This window comes from Anabrus simplex, chromosome 6 (assembly GCF_040414725.1).
Source record: "Anabrus simplex isolate iqAnaSimp1 chromosome 6, ASM4041472v1, whole genome shotgun sequence".
Taxonomy (NCBI): domain Eukaryota; kingdom Metazoa; phylum Arthropoda; class Insecta; order Orthoptera; family Tettigoniidae; genus Anabrus; species Anabrus simplex.
The window spans coordinates 257,117,556-257,134,531 of NC_090270.1; the positions used below are offsets into that span (position 1 = coordinate 257,117,556).

The 16,976-nt window shown below is 39.4% G+C and overlaps 1 protein-coding gene across 3 annotated transcripts in view; it reads right to left on the reverse strand.

Moving 5' to 3' along the window:
* The window catches only part of dor (vacuolar protein sorting-associated protein 18 dor), a 291,400-nt gene that overhangs the window by 193,452 nt on the left and 80,972 nt on the right, over positions 1 to 16,976 (reverse strand). For all 3 annotated transcript variants that reach the window (XM_067149280.2, XM_067149279.2, XM_067149281.2), the window contains 2 exons: positions 14,627 to 14,748; positions 4,540 to 4,725 (listed from right to left, as the gene is read on the reverse strand). In XM_067149280.2, the coding sequence (XP_067005381.2) occupies positions 4,540 to 4,725; positions 14,627 to 14,748 (308 nt within the window). The remainder of the gene's footprint in view (positions 1 to 4,539; positions 4,726 to 14,626; positions 14,749 to 16,976) is intronic.

The window sequence follows — 16,976 nt, forward strand, 5'->3', positions numbered from 1 at the left end:
AGGGTTGTGATCTCTCTCAGTTAGGATGAAGGTTAAGTTTGGTAAGTGATTTACCTGGGGAGTTATTTTCTCTTTTTATTAATGACCTATCATGCCTGTTTTGTAATTTAGTGTTACTCAGTGGTGAAATTGAATTTGTGTTTTGGAGTATCTGTAGTTAAATATTGTGTGTTTGAAAGATTTTGAGTGTTGACAAAATTTTGTCATGGTTTGGTACATTTAAACATTAGAATTCTTTTATTTACAACCAACCAACCAACCGACCGACCGACCGACCGACCGACCGACCGACCAGCCACCAACTTGCTGAGTATTGTACTTGTGTTTTCTTGTGTCCGGAGGGACCTAACTTGGAGGGGTTGGGGAAGTGTTCTTGGCAGGAGAAGAGGAAATATTCTGCTTGTGCGCAAATCAGGCAGGAGGGGTGTTTGATAATAAGGAGGTAACTTTAAACTGTTGATTTTACGAAACATTAAGATAAAGTAAAGTTGTGTCCTCATCCTGAAGTTGTGCAGCTCTTTTCAGGCACAGCCCCAATGGAAGTAAGCTGTATGTACCATTTCAACCACATACCAGCCCTCCTGCCATTCTTAAATTTCTGGCAGTACCGGGAATCGAACCCGGGCCACCGAGGACGGCAGCTAATAACACTAACCGTTACGCTACGGAGGCAGACGACGTTAAGATAAAAGGTATTATACGTACAGTGAAATTTTGTTGTCTTGAATATCATTCAGACTGCTATTCGTAATGAAAATCTGGTCCAATTCTATACAGATATTCTCATATATGCTCATCTTATTCCCTTTATTTACTCATTTAAGTATGATTAAGTCTTGGTTTATATTAGTGTATTGGTGGCCAGATTCTCGCTAGTGTACGTTCACAGCCGAATATTTTCTGTGTTTGTTAGCTTTGACTCTTTTGTAATAGAGTAAAACCTTATTAATTCAAAGTCATTAGGACGCTAAAATTGGACTTCGAATTACATGATTTCGAATTAACCGCCGCTAACTCGAAATTCAGAAATGCCAACGCCCGCTGCATCACAAAATATTCTAAGATAATTTAATGCATACAATCACCTTGATTCAAATACCGTGGAAAAAAAAATTCCTGAAATGTATCCAACAAGGTGCATTTATTGAAATAATGCTCTTGGATAACGCTATACACTGTCAAATGTAACCTCACACCCGGGAAAAATAAAATACGATTCAAAGACAAAGAGTAACCTACTGTATATGCACGATGCAATTTAAGCAAAGAGATTATAACCTATTTGATTTAATTACAGTATAAAGCACTTGCACAGGGGAGCCAACAGGACTGTCCAAATTGGAAACACAGGACACCAACAAACAAACTTTAAAAACATCTCCCTCTGGCGTCACGTGATCACAGCCGATCATCATGGCGGGATCTCGCTGTTATGGAGTAGTCTCCGCATGGTCTATGGCAATGTATTCGGAGAAAATTATACCGACATTGGACTTTTGCCATAACTCCTCCCATTCATATTCATTGTTGTCTTCTTCTTCTACTTCATTTAACAAACCAAAACCACACTTGACGAAGCAGATCTTCATTGTCGATGAAGGAACACCATCCTAGGCAACTGTCACACTCCGCATTGCATCAATTACGTTCCAATTGCGTATTTCTAGCAGCTTCACGGCGAAAGTAACGCACTAGTCGCTTTCTGTAGGCATGTTTCACACATGAAATTATACCTTGATCTAGGAGCTGATCGTAGTGTTGGCCAGCAGAAAAACAAGATGCACGTGTTTTAAAATTAAATTACGTTTGTGTGCAGTGCACCGATCCAACTACAGAAGTATTTTTCTCTCCTGGCATGCCATTTTGCGCTCAATGGATACCAGCCACACCTCAAAAATTTTGCCTGTTATCCAGGAATTTTTAGACGACTTGTATCTGCCCGGAAAGTGCCTGATGGCCTTAAAACATCGTGGCATCTCGAACTTGCCTGTGATGAGGGGAGGAAGTCTCTGGCTTCCGTCTGCATTGCAACACAGAAAGACTGTGACCCTATCCCTGTAAGATTTCCAACCATGGCACTTCTCTCCTTTAAAACCATAAGTCCGTTTGGGCTCGGTATTAAAAAACAATCCCATCTTATCGGCATTGAAGATATTGTTTGGTGCATATGAATTGATTATGTGAGCCACGCTTTCTCGCCAACTGTCTGCATCACCAGCGTTCACTGATTCTGCTTCTCCGCACACTGCGTGCCACATGATGTTGTGCTGTTCCTTAAAACGCTGAAGCCACCCGTTTGAACACTGAAACTCAAGCTCCAAATTTAGTGCCAATTCATTCGCCTTTCCCTTAATAATATCGCCATCAATAGGGATATTGTTTGCCCGAACATGCCGAAACCAATCGATAACTGTACTTCCAAATCAGAGTGTTTAGCTCTTCAAATGCATATTCACTTTGCTGTATTTGCACCCTGCATTTCTTGAGCTTCTATACTCTCACGATTTTTTAAAAACATTGAAAGAGTGGACACAGGAATTCCAAAGTCCTTAGCTATTTCAGTTTTCATTTTTTGTCCTTTGTCGACCTCCCTTATAATTTTCATTTTCTCGCTCAGTGTCTTCGAAGAATATTGACGCTTAGCCATCTCGCAACACGAAAAAGGAACACACATGCCCTAAACTAAAATACTATAACAATAAACTAAAACACAGTTATAAATTCTTATAAATATAATAACTTCAAAGTTTATAACTGCACACTAAAACAGTAAAATGAGTAATTACAAGGATACAAAAGAACTATGATTTCACTAGAACTTGGCAACTATAAAGTACGCTGTAGGCACACCAAACTCAAAGTTTGGAAAGATACCTCTGCATGTTCCGGAACACGTATCATGATGCGGAGAATTTTAAATTCAAATTACACCATAAAATATTATTCTTAACAAAATGAAGGACAATTTCGAATTAAAAGTCTGAATTTCAATCTGGGACAGACGTTTTTCGAATTACGAATTATCCGTATTTCAAATTAAACAATTTAAATAACATGCATGTTTCTGGGAACGATTCTTTGAATTAGGTGGCATTTTGAATTAAGCGATTTCAAATTATCGAGGTTCTATGGTAATAGATAAACACCTAAATAACAGTAATATTACATTACAATTTTTAAATTCATTAGAACATAATATAAAATTTACGGTAGAAGAAGAGAAAGACAATTCCTTGAATTTTTTAGATGTGACTGTGAAAAAAGAACATAATAGGCTCTTCTGAATTGAACTGGTGAAAGAAGATATATTTAGCTAAATTTGACAAGAAGAAGAGATAGAAGATAGGACCCATCTTAAGACACCCAGGACTTGTGCAATTGGTTTTTGAGGGAAGTGAGGCGGTAAGAATGGTAGAGGTAGACCAAGATATGAATATGACAAGCACATCAGAACAGATGTAGGATGTAGTAGTTATGTAGAAATGAAAAGATTAGCACATGATAGGGTGGCATGGAGTGCTACATCAAAACAGTCTATGGACGACTACTACTACCACCACTACTATTACCACTACTACTACTTTCTTTATTCAAATCAGAAGTACAACAGAATAGTACTACATTTAAAAGAAACAAACTATATACACAAATATATACAACTAAAAGATCTACAACAATATATGTCATACAGATGTCACACCGAATCGGCCCAAAATTTGGCCACTTCAAGGGCATTTGGATTGGCCAGCACTAAGTCTCTCATTGTGCAGTTTGATGGACACAAGGGACAACATAGCAGGTGTTCAGTTGTCTGAAGTTCACCACAGTCACAAAAGGCCGTATCGATCGGGAAGTTCCATTTCTGTAGATTCACTACTACTACTACTACTACTACTACTACTACGTATAAAAGGAGGCTTTACAGTGATACTGTATTATATAAATTGGTATGAAGGTTCATTATCCAAAATGGCTGCAGCCATCTGTAATATCTGAGGCGCCATCATTATCTCATATAATCAGAATTCTACCCTAATATGTTGTAAACATTCTCAGAGTGTTTAATGGTGTTGAAGATCATAGCTACCATCCCAATGATGACTGAAAACCCAAACGATTTTTATTTACCTTGAAAAGGATAAAAACATTCGTCAGAAATTGCATGGGGAATGAGACTGAATGCACTGGCAATAGTATCCAAGAAGAAGAAGAAGAAGAAGACGAAGACGAAGTCGAAGACGAAGTCGAAGACGAAGACGAAGAAGAAGAAGAAGAAGAAGAAGAAGAAGAAGCATTTCATTCCAGACTTCAATAATAATATAAGAGAGAAGTTTGCTTAAGCTAATAACAGGAGAGAATTAGTCTACACAAAATGAAATGACAAGGCGAGTTTTGGCAAGGCATGATTGTTCAATTTTACAGAAATATTTCAGGTGTGTCCCTCCTTTACTTAACTTGATGAGTCGGCACTGGTATATATTCTCCATTACGCACTTGATTATCTTTTAACATATACATATTAATAACTAATGGATGTACCTCATTATAATAGTCCTCGAAAACAAGTTCATGGTTGAGGAGAGAGATCCCCTTGACATGGTCAGGGTACAAAAGCAGAGCGTGGAAGTCCGTAAGCACGAAAGCAAGAGGTGGAACTGGAGAAGGGTACTGCAGTAGCTGGGTGTTGATGATCACAGTCTCCGTCTCACTGCCAGTGGTATCCAGCTGAAAATAAAATAAAACACATTTAAATATAACTCATCTTCAACTTCTTAATGAAAAGATATATATAATAGCTGATACAGGAAACTGAAATGCTAAGTACAGTTACAGAAGAAAACATTAAAAATCTCTAAATTATATAAGAGAATGAAATTTTACTGAGGAAAGAAATTTCAAAACAAGATTGTTAGTAATAATAAACAAAACTATGGATAACAATGGAAGCAGTGATTTCACTGGACAAAATTATGAATGATATACAAATGAAAAACCAAGTTGGATGTTCCAACATTTTTCCTGAGCACTCAAAAAGAAAACACAATCAATGACTAAACGCCACAATATGTTATACAAGAAAGTTACACAATTCATATAGCAATTGAGGCTTTCACAGTCGGCGTTACTAATCATGTCAGTATTTTCCGCGCTTTTAGGCCGTGGCCCAGGAGCATTTGATGGTTCCAACGTTTCACCGAAGACTACTTTCAGCATTATCAAGGGCTCTGACTGACTTCGATAGTTGTGAAGCTCACAGTGGAATGAAGTGGTGTTGCAATTCCACCTCATTATATAGTGCAGGATACGGTGCACTGTTTGCCTATTGTTCTGCCATACTGGAGGGGCGGTCGCTGATTGGCTGTTCTCTGGCCAATGATTGAAGCATGAAGGAGCTCAATGTACGTCGACGTGCCTTAGCGGAGACAGGCAACTGATCACCTGTTTTTTTCTGGTCTGCTGCGGCCATCGTGTCCTCCAGGATTTAAGGCTTTCAGGACTGGAAACCAGGCTTTGTTTACCCGTTCAGATTGCTCTTTACAGTTGAAGCTCTTGACTTGCTTCAGGATTTCAATGACTTCCCTTTGTATATATTTAAAATAATAAATTTCATTTTATCCGTATTGAACTGAGATTACAAAGCTTTTAATAGTTTTAGGGGCCACCTTATTCAATACTATACAATTTGTTGTGTAGATGTAATTACAATATATTATGTTTATTCAGAACTAGTTTCGACGCTATACCGCATCATCATCAGCTGACAGAGGCATTGGAAAACTGGCAATCATATAAATATTATCAACATCAACATTATCACAAATTAAAATCTTATAATATTACAACTAAAATGAATATGTATTTAAAAAGATATAGTGTTTGTCCTTTCTTTCTCAAGAAGTCGAAGACTTGCGGGTCTGTTGTACCAAATTATTAAAACCATTTGCGATCAGGTTCGCTATAATTATTGTAATTTTTAGGTGAATTCAAATTGAAATTCACACACAAAGTTATTAAAATAGTTTGTTCATAAAACTCTTTGTGCCTGGTAGAACTAGCTTTTAGGATTCCCATGACAAAGGCTAATTTGAACAAGGAGTTGTATATCATCCGTTCAATATCTAAGGCTAATGGCTTTAAAGAAGACTATCAAACGTATAATCAACAAGGTTAAGTATCGCTCACGAATCACGTTACTTAAGGATAAACTTAGTCAAAAGGCTTTTGCAACAGTTACTTTTAATAAGGATATATATACAGGTTTACTAATATTTTCAAAAAGCATAATTTCAAGGTTTCATTTCGTACCGATAATAGTAATACTGAAGTATTGCATAATTCAACCTCGATCAGTAGATCCGATCCTTATTCCAAATCGGGTGTATATAGGTTTCGATGTAATAATTGTGGTTGCACGTATCTGGGTCACACAGGACACAACTTCAAAATCAGATATACAGAATATGTTAACGCATTAAAGTATAATAAGTTTTCCGCTGTAGGCCAGCACATACATGAACTAAAACATTAATTCACAACTATAGAGTAAGACATTGAGATCCTGGAGATTTTAGGTAAGGGAAGTTTGCTTGTACAGAATGGATCAATACTTCAATCCAAATCTTAACTTAAATGAGATTTCCAAAAAATCAAAGTTCTATTTGATTTTCTTATCGCATTATTTTTTTTTTTAAACATACAGGTTCCAGTCAATAGTTCGGATTTTTGTGCTATGCGTAATAGTTTTGCTCATTATTCCTTTCTTCCACTACGCCCCCCAGATCCCCCTCACGCTGCCGCTCCTCAGTCTCTCCTCCCACTTACCCCTATTCCTCCTCTCCTGTCCCAACCAAGGGTGGGCACTTGAACTCAATCACACCACTGCTCATAGTGCTTCATTACGCTTTGCTCAGTCAACGACCTTCTGAGGTGAGTCATATAAACATTACGGTATTGGACACGATCTTATACCTTGCCTTCCCTCTGTGACATAATTATTACATTTCTTATTATTCACAGGTCTGCATTTGAACTGGGAAATGTAGTTCTTGTTAATAGCTTAAAGACTTTATGTACGTTCCCACCTCATCAGCCTCGCTTTACTGAACAACACTGTCAAAAAGGACACTGCATAAGTTCATGGAATCTGTTTTTATGATAGCACTATATGCAGAATTGCGAAGTGTATTTAATTAAGCATAAAGAGTTTTATGAACGGAACTATTTTAACAACTTTGTGTGTGAATTTTAATTTGAATTCACCTTAAAATTACAACAGTTATAGGGAACCTGATCGCATATGGTTTTAATAATTTGGTACAACAGACCCGCAAGTCTTCGACTTGTTGAGAAAGGAAGGACAAACGTTACAGCAGAACCTCGATAATTCAAAATCTTGCCTAATTCGAAGAAGCTCTCATTCCCGGAAACATGAGATACGCTTTTGCATGTTATTTACATTGTTTAATTCGAAATACGTATAATTCGTAATTCGAAGTGCAATGTCAGGCTCATTACCGAAATTCAGACTTTTAATTCGAAACTGCCTTTGCATTTTAAAACAATAGTATGTTACAGAGTAATTTAAATTCAAAATATATCCGCGTCATTATGGAATGAGTCTTCCGGAACATGCATGGTTGCGTGCAAGGGTAGCTTTCTGCACTTCCACACACTTTGGTGTGTCTACGGTGTGCTTCATAATTGCTAAGTTCGAGTGAAAACAGAATTCTTTTGTATACAACGTTTTAAGGAATGCTGTAATATCACGCAGCAGGCAATGTGCGGAGAAACAGAATCCGCAAACCTGGCGATGCCGACAGTTGACGAACAATACTGTCATTGCCGATGAAACTGCATTGCTTTCTTTTAATGCCGAGCCCAAACGGTCTTATGGTTTTAAAGGAGAAAGTGCCAGCCAGGTAATCGTACAAGGGGTGGGGGTCATTGTACTATGCTGCATTGCACACGGAAGCGAGAGAATTACTCCCTTCGTTATAGGAAAGTTCGATAAGCCACTATGTTTTAAGGGCATCGGGCACTTTCCGTGAAAGTACAACGCATCTAAAAATGCAAACGGTAGAGTAATCCAAGAAAATAATGCATTTGCACAGAGGAACCAGCATAGTTTACCCTCGTCTTTGAATCATGTGATTTTTTTTTCTTTCATTGCGTGAGGTTATGTTTGTCAGTGATTATCCAAGTGCATTATTTGAACATTGTAAATGCACCTTGTTGGATACATTTCGGAAATAGCTTTTTCCATGGCATTTGAAAGGTTTAAACTATGAATCAAGGTGATTGCATGCTTTAATGGGTCTTAGAATACTTTGTGACGTGGCAAGTGTTTACATTTCTGAAGTACCTACGAGAGAAGTGCCATGGTGGGAAATTGTACAAGGATAGAGTGACTGTATTGTGTTGTCATGCAGAAGGAAGCGAGAGACTTCCCCATTCGTCATAGGAAAGTTCGATTAGCCACGATGTTTTAAGGGCATCGGTTACTTTCTGTGCAAGTACAGGGCATCTAAAATGCCAAGTACAGGGCATATGAAATGCATACAGTACAGTAATCCAATAAATAAAGCACTTGCTTTTTCTTTCTTTCTTTCTTTCTTTCATTGCGAGAGGTTATGTTTGTCAGTGAGTTATCCAAGTATAGTACGCAAACCTTTTCTTGATCCCAAGTTCCCATTCAGCACTATGAAGCTCAGGGATCAAGAAAAGATTTGCGTACTATACATTATTTGAATATTCTAAATGCACTTCTTTGGATAGATTTTGGAAATAGGTTTTTTTCATGGCATCTGAAAGGTTTTTTTTTTTTTTTTTTTTTTTTTTTTTTGCTAGGGGCTTTACGTCGCACCGACACAGATAGGTCTTATGGCGACGATGGGATAGGAAACGCCTAGGAGTTAGAAGGAAGCAGCCGTGGCCTTAATTAAGGTACAGCCCCAGCATTTGCCTGGTGTGAAAATGGGAAACCATGGAAAACCATCTTCAGGGCTGCCGATAGTGGGATTCGAACCTACTATCTCCCGGATGCAAGCTCACAGCCGCGCGCCTCTACGCGCACGGCCAACTCGCCCGGTTGAAAGGTTTAAACTGTGAATCAAGGTTAACTGCATGCAGTAACGGGCCTTAGAATATTTTGTAACGCGGCAAGGGTTGGCACTTCTGAATTACGAATTGGCGGTTAATTCGAAATCACGTAATTCGAAGTCCGATTTTTTAGTCCCAATGACTTCAAATTAACAAGGTTTTACTGTATATCTTTATATATATTCATTTTAACTGTAATATTATAATATTTTAATTTGTGATAATGTTGATGTTGATAATATTTATATGATTGCTAGTTTTCCAATGCCTGTGTTCAGCTGATGATGACGCAGTATAGCGTCGAAACAAGTTCTGAATAAACATAACATGTTGTAATTGCATCTACATAACAAATTGTATAGTACTAAATAAGGTGGATCCTAAAACTTTTTTAAAAAATACTATTTGTTCGGAGCATCAACCTATAGAGATATTTTGCCCCTACTTGCACCATGTGATACGAACCTGCGTGTAATTGGAATGGAGGAAGTGTAGAGTGTTGAATGTGAGGAAAGGAATGTTAAAGACGACACAAAGACCCAGTCCCCAGACTAGGGATATTAATAAATTACAATTTAAAAACCCTGACCCAACCGGGAATCGAACCCGGGGCCACCGGGTGACAGGCAGATGCGTTGCCCCTACACTGCGGGGCTGGACACCCTAAAACTTTTTAAAACTTTGTCTTCTCTTTGTAGCCAGGCATGATAATATACAGTAGTTTACAGTATTATGGTGTTGCTGTACTGTATGTCATGGCCTGCTAGCAGCGAGTGTTCAGCGACTGATGACCTTTCTGTTTGTCCCAGCTGGCTATGTCTGTTAAGCTCCTTCAGTCATGTGCCGATGCTGCGCTTTGTAGTGCTTATGTATACCTGGTTGCAGCTGCACGGGATCTTGTAGACACCTGCTGTGGAAAGAGGATGGCGCTTGTCTTTAGCAGACCTAAGTATTTCCTGGATTTTCTTTGTTGACCTATATATGGTCAATTGCCTGCAGAGTAAACAGATACCTAAGGTGTGGAGGAAGTCTCGAGTGATAGCTATTTTGAAACCACATAAGGATCCATTAGATCCTAAGAGCTACAGTCAAATATCATTACTTTGCCACCTATATAAGATATTTGAGAGGATCCTACTTGAGCGCCTCACTTCTAAAGTGAATCAACATCCTATTCCAGAAGAGGCAGGCTTTAGATCCGAAAGGAACTGCACTTCACAGGTGCTCAATTTAACTCAGCACATAGAGGATGGGTTTGAAAGACGTAAAATCACAGGAGTGGTATTCGTGGACCTTACAGCAGCGTACGACACAGTGCATCATTGAACTTTGATCACCAATCTCTATCACTTCACCATAGACTAAGGTTTCACGAAGATTGTTGAAACTCTCCTGCAGAATCGCTGGTTCTTTGTTGAGTTTCAAGGAAAGTACAGTAGGTGGAGGGATCACCGGAATGTACGCAGTGCCCTCTCGCCAATCCTTTTTAACATCTACACAAATGACCAGCCAAGGTCTTCCTATACAAGAAGCTTCATTTATGCTGATGACCTGGCTTTAGCGGTCCATTGCGACGACTTTCAAACCACTGAAATGCAGTTCTCAAATGCACTTAAGGAACTTTCAGTGTACTATCAGAAGAACCAGCTACTGCAAAACCCAACTAAGACCCAGGTGTGTGCATTTCATCTTCGAAATCAAGAAGCTACTAGACAGCTGTGCGTGAAGTGGGAGGGTAAGCAACTGAAGCATTGTTTTGCACCAAGGTACTTGGGTGTCACCTTAGACCGGACCTTAACTTACAAGAAACAATGTGTTAACTCTGGACAGAAAGTCTCAGCCCGAAATAACATCCTCCGTAAACTTGGCTCAAGCAAATGGGGAGCCCATCCAACTTTGTTAAGAACCTCAGCTATTGCTCTGAGTTTCTCTGCAGCTGAGTAGTGATGGGACATTTGATTCATTTTACTGAATCGATTCATTTTATTCCGTTCACGTTACTGAATAGATACAGTGATCCGATTCATGGCACATCAGTCACCGCTCCTACTGCATTTGTGTAGTATGTGCTGGTAAGACAGCAGCAACAGCATTCAGTGCTCGCAGCTGCCATCTGGTCTTCATACTACGAACTCCTTTCTTAGAAAAAAATGCTAGTCACTCTAATACATTGAAGGTTTCCGGCGACGCAGGGTGGGAAAGGTTAGGATTAGGAAGGTAGCAGCCATGGCCTGAATTAAGGTACAGTCCCAGCATTTCCAGGTATGAAAATGGTGAAACTACGGAAAACCATCTCAACGGCTGCCAACGGTGGGATTCGAACCCACCATCCCCCGAATGCAAGCGCATAGCTACGCGATACTAACCGCACGACAACTCGCTCAGTCATTTTTGAAAATATGTATTTTTCTATCAGCTGAGGATTTTTTAAAATCATCATATTTTTTATAGGCTACCCGAGATGTACAGTAGCCCACTGGTTTTCTGATTCAACATACTGTTGGTTAAGTTACTGCATCTGTCCACATATGATTGAAGTCTTGTGCAACGGATGTGACATATGAACTGAGAGAATACTGAGCCGTTCTTCCCAATATAAAACAGGTACTTTTGAGTGGTCATGAGCATGACTCATAGACATAGGGCAGACTAGAGTCAAGTTTAATTGTCAAATGTCAACTAAGTTATAATTCTAACAAGATTCATTAAACTAATAAATAGCATAACCTAATAGCCTACCTACTTACTAGCTACTTCAGAATTATGTTTTGACTACCTTTTTAACACTGCAAATAAATCCATCTATTATTTAAACCTCCCTGTAAGAAGAGGACAGTGAATGCAAATGGGTATTATTTTCAAATGAGCTGAGCTAGAGAGTCCATTATAGCATACGATACTTTCAGTGTACCATGGCTCACTGTATGTCTCGCTGCAGCGGAAGCTCGGCTCTCTGCCAGTGTCCAGTGAGCCGATAAGGAGCCGTGTGTATCTTATGTCTCACTGAGCCATGCTCATTCACGATTCTTTCGGTGTGCCATGGCTCACTGTATGTCTTGCTGCACCGGTAGCTCGGCTCTCCGCCAGTGTCCAGTGAGCCAATAAGGAGCCATGTGTATCTTGTCTCTCACTGAGCCGCGCTCATTCACGATTCTCTCGATGTGCCATGATTCACTGTCTCGCTGCAGCGCAAGCTCGGCTCCCCGTCAACGTCCAGCGAGTGCGCCACTCAGCACTATCCGCTGGGAGTAAGCTGAATCGTGTGCCGTGAGCTCGCCATTCCTGTGAATCGATTCACTCTGACACTTGCATGAATCGATACACTCCTTTGAATCATGCATTCAGTAGCCAACACCACAGCTGAGTATGTATGTCCTGTCTCGTTCAGGTCAGCCCATACAAAGCGGGTGGATGCAGCCCTTAATGAAACATGTAGAATAGTAACTGGGTGTCTGAAACCTACTCCCACTGACAAACTCTACTGCTTGGCTGGTATTTCTCCTCCAGACATTCGGCGAAAAGTGTTTGCAAGGCAAGAGAGGTCGAAGGTGGATCTCACAAGCAACCACCCGTTATTTAGACATCGACCTCCACCCACAAGACCGAAGTCCAGGAAAAGTTTCCTTAATGTCTCCAAGGCTCTGGATAAACCAACAAGAACAGCACGCTGTGATATGTGGCGAACAAAAATGGAGCATCTTTCTGACTGGATGGTGCCTTCTGAATCTCCACGCCCTGGTCATCATTTGGAATGGACAACTTGGAAGGCACTGAATCATTTTAGGAGTGGAGTAGGTAAATCCAAGGATAACCTAAAAAAAAGAGGGGGTTATTTGAAAGATCAGTCAGACTTCTGCGATTGTGGGTAGCAATAAACTACCCAACACTTGTATGACTGTCAGTCCCACCCTGTTCGTTGTACACTTCAAGACTTGATTCAAGCCAATGAAGAGGGAATTTCTGTTGCCCATTTCTGGGCAGACTTTGTGTGAAACATGTTTTGTGACATAAAATTTACTTTGTTTATAATACCTTATTTATATTTTAAGTTTTTTCAACACTCTGACACGAAATAAATAAATAACCCCACGAGACTCCAGTAGCCTCCCTATTCAGTCAGTTGTCTTCCCAATGTACGACAGAAAGGCTTTAGCTGCTGGCTGCTCCTCTTCTTTCTCACTGGTTGTTTGACACCTGGGTTGGAGTGCTCGCTGGATATCTTTACAGCTGTAACCGTTAGCGAGTAGGGCCATACTGAGGTAGCTGAGTTCCTCGTTTAAGTCCTGAGGTTGACAAATTCTACTTGCACGGTCAACTAGCGTCTTAATCACTCCGTACTGTCGTGGGTGGTGGTTGGATGTCTTCTGACAATAGCGGACTGTGTAGGTTGGCTTGCAGTACACTGTGTGTCCCAAGTTTAAATCGGCTGTCATTACCAGAACATCGAGGAAAGGGAGTTTTCCTTCTTTTATTGTCTCCATAGTGAACTGAATATGGGTGTTAATACTATTCAGATGCTGTACAAATAGGAGGAAACTGAACGGGTAAACACAGCCTGGTTTTCAGTCCTGAAAGCTTTAAATCCTTGAAGACATGAAGGCCACGGCAGACTAGCGAAAAGCAACGGGTGATCAATTTCCTGTCTCCACCAATGCAGGTCGACATACATCGGGCTCCTTCAAGCTTCAATCATTGGCCAAAGAACAGCCAATCAGCGAGTGCCCCTCCAACATGGCGGAACAATAGGCGAGCAGCGCACCGTAGCCTGCACTATATAATGAGGTGGAATTGAAACACCACTCCATTCTACTGTGAGCTTTGCAGTTATCGAAGTCAGTCGGAACCCTTGATAATGCCGAACGCAGTGTTCAGTGAAACATTGGGAACATCACATGCTCCTGGACCACAGCCTACAAGCCCGGAAATACTGACATGATTCAATTTAATCAGGTCATCATACCGACCAAGCCATGGATTAAAATGCTGAAGAAACACACATCCACATGCTAAAAAAAAGAACAAGTTCCATTGGGATTAAAAAGAAAAGCAAGCTTGTAGTTTTATGTAAATAAATAGACAAAGGACCTCCAGTTTGTTGTGGAATCTGAACTGCTGGACATGACTTTTCATTTTAAAAATCCCACATATATTTGCATTTTGTTGTCATTGGCTTTCATGCCCCAACTGCACAATCTCTTACCGTTAAGTAAGACTCCAACTACAAAAACAATGGATAAAAATAATAAAATCGTAGTCTATGGCCTTTAAATTTGGAAGGGGAAATTTGAAATTGAATAAATTTATCTGCACTGAATGGCACCCATTGTGTCAGGTGAAGGAAAGAGCTATGTACAACAGGAAAATAAAAATACACAAGTCACACCCAGCTAAAACCAACTGGAAAAAACAGAAGTAACTACAGGTCAGAAAAGAACAAAAGCAAACAAAGAAGCCAAGCAAGTGGAAGCATTGTTACAGTCACTCAGAATTTCCTAATGTCAAGTAAACATATCTTATAAAGTCAAACCTGTCCATAGTAGATACCAGGCTCTATCAACCAAGCAATGGTCTTTGGAAGTCCTCTTGGAGTCTGGTAGTTGAATTCCAGCTTTGAGTACCTAAGATTGCTTGGAATCTCCAAAAACCTTTCTGAAACATGAACAAAACAAAATGTGTACCAAAATTACAAGACCCTTGTCTTTGTTACAACTACTATAAATATTTTTAGGAACAGCTTATTTTTCTTGTTACGTGGAGAGGTACACCTTTACGGGTAAAACAATCATTCTTCAATTATTTTTTTTCTTTTAAGATATAGGTACACGGGGTGTATCCACGATGATGTTACAAACTTTCAGGGATGATGGAAGGCGGTAAATTTGAGATAAGGAATCATATTCCGGAAACGATCAAGTCAAACTGAACCATTTGCTGTCCTCCATCATCCCTGAAAGTTTGTAACATCACCACAGATACACCCTGTATATAAAGGTATCGGAAAGGAACAAAGAAGTGTTGAATCAAGTCAGAGAGAAAGAGAGAGGTGAATTAAAAAAGAACACATATAATAGGACGAACACACTGGCAGATCAGTGTGGGAAGAGGGAGAAACAAAAATAGGAGACAAGGTCAAACATTGAAACACAACACGACAAGGACAATCTCCACATCCTCATACACTGTTGTCTTCAAATAGATAGGCTCTCTCTTCATCAATCCCAGGATTTAGAAAATTTAGTGTAGTGAAACAAAGATTCATTATCGCCACTATTCCAAAAGATATGCCTATAAAATAACTAGGCCTAAAATGACTAAATGGAAGCTGACAAAAAAGTGTACCGCCTCCATTAATGTCGGTCCTCAGCATTTCATAACAAAGTCATCAAAATTTTACTGAATAAATACAGTACATTCTCGAAATGAACCCCATGGAAGTATATCACTTGCTCTTGCCACGACCCACTCTCTCATATATTCTTGCTCATTTTCCGTAACTTTCACTTCCACACGTGGTTGTCATACTTCAAAAACTACTCAATATATTTACATGAAATATAGCACGGTAGTACATTTTGTTTGCATAAACCATATGCTCTTGGTTCCGTTCTTTGACACAAATAATTAGAATTGAATTATCAATGAACTGTAATAGTTTAGTGAGAGTGTCGGCCTCCGAATCCCAAGACTGCAAGTTCAAACCTGGCAGAGTAGTCTGTTTTTTTGAAGAGCAGAAAATAGTTTATTTGACACTCCACGACACACAATGAGCGCATGTAAAAAAAATCTCTGGTGTCATATTTGGTACTTACTGAAAAAACAATAATAAAAAACTCTGCAACATCTCACTCAAAAGAAGTTCTACATTTCCTGCCAACTGGTAGTGAAAAACAGAACATCAAAATTGATACACGGGCGGCCTAAATGGTATCAAATCAAAATACAGTTTCATATTTACCATACAAACCTCATTTACCTACAAAGAAATTATTACGCAATTTTTATCTAATGAATGGTAATTAATTTACACGTGTTAAACATGAAAATTTTTATTGAAATTGTATTTGAGGTTGCTGAGCTATAAAAAAGTTAGTTTTACTAAATGGAAGCTGACAAAAAGTTTACCTCCCCCATTAAGCTCAAGCCTCAGCATTTCATAACAAAGTCAAAATCTTACGGAATACATTCTCAACATGAACCGCATTGAAGTAGCCTACAAACTCTAGCTTGTAGTTCTATGTCACTTGATATCATCATCATAGCCACATGCCCTCCAGCTTTACGTGAAATTTGAACTAATTTTTCAATTCTAGTATTTCATATCCACTGGCCAAGATTCAAACTGAGACTCAACTTTGTGAAAAAGAAAAAAAGGGTCAATGTATCTCACATATTATGCCACTCACTTATATACTAATCAGTAAAAATAGGGGGTGAAGCTGATTCCTGCCCGTGGTGCCCCTGCTCAGGTAGTTGGAAAATATTTTTCCATTACCAAACTGAACGTCAGCATTCGACAGCCAGATAATCCTAGTGATCTCCTGGCTTAACACTCATCACAATGACAAAATCTAATATAAATTGTCATTCTAAGGGCCTGCTAATGTAGAAATCTAGGACCAATGATCAAAATTCTCCATCTCAACATAGAAGGAACGAGTCGAGCTAAGGGCAAGCTACTATCAAGAATATCCCTCGATAAAAATATTGACTTGATTGTTATCCAGGAAACTCGTGCAGCAGATGAAGATAAACTGTACTCTAGAGGAAAAATTCCTGGGGCTATGATCTTTTAGGAGCTACATTCCATCATGCATACGGGGTCGCAACATATGTAAGACACGCTGTTGAAAATGCCTCGCTGTGCACTACAAGTACTG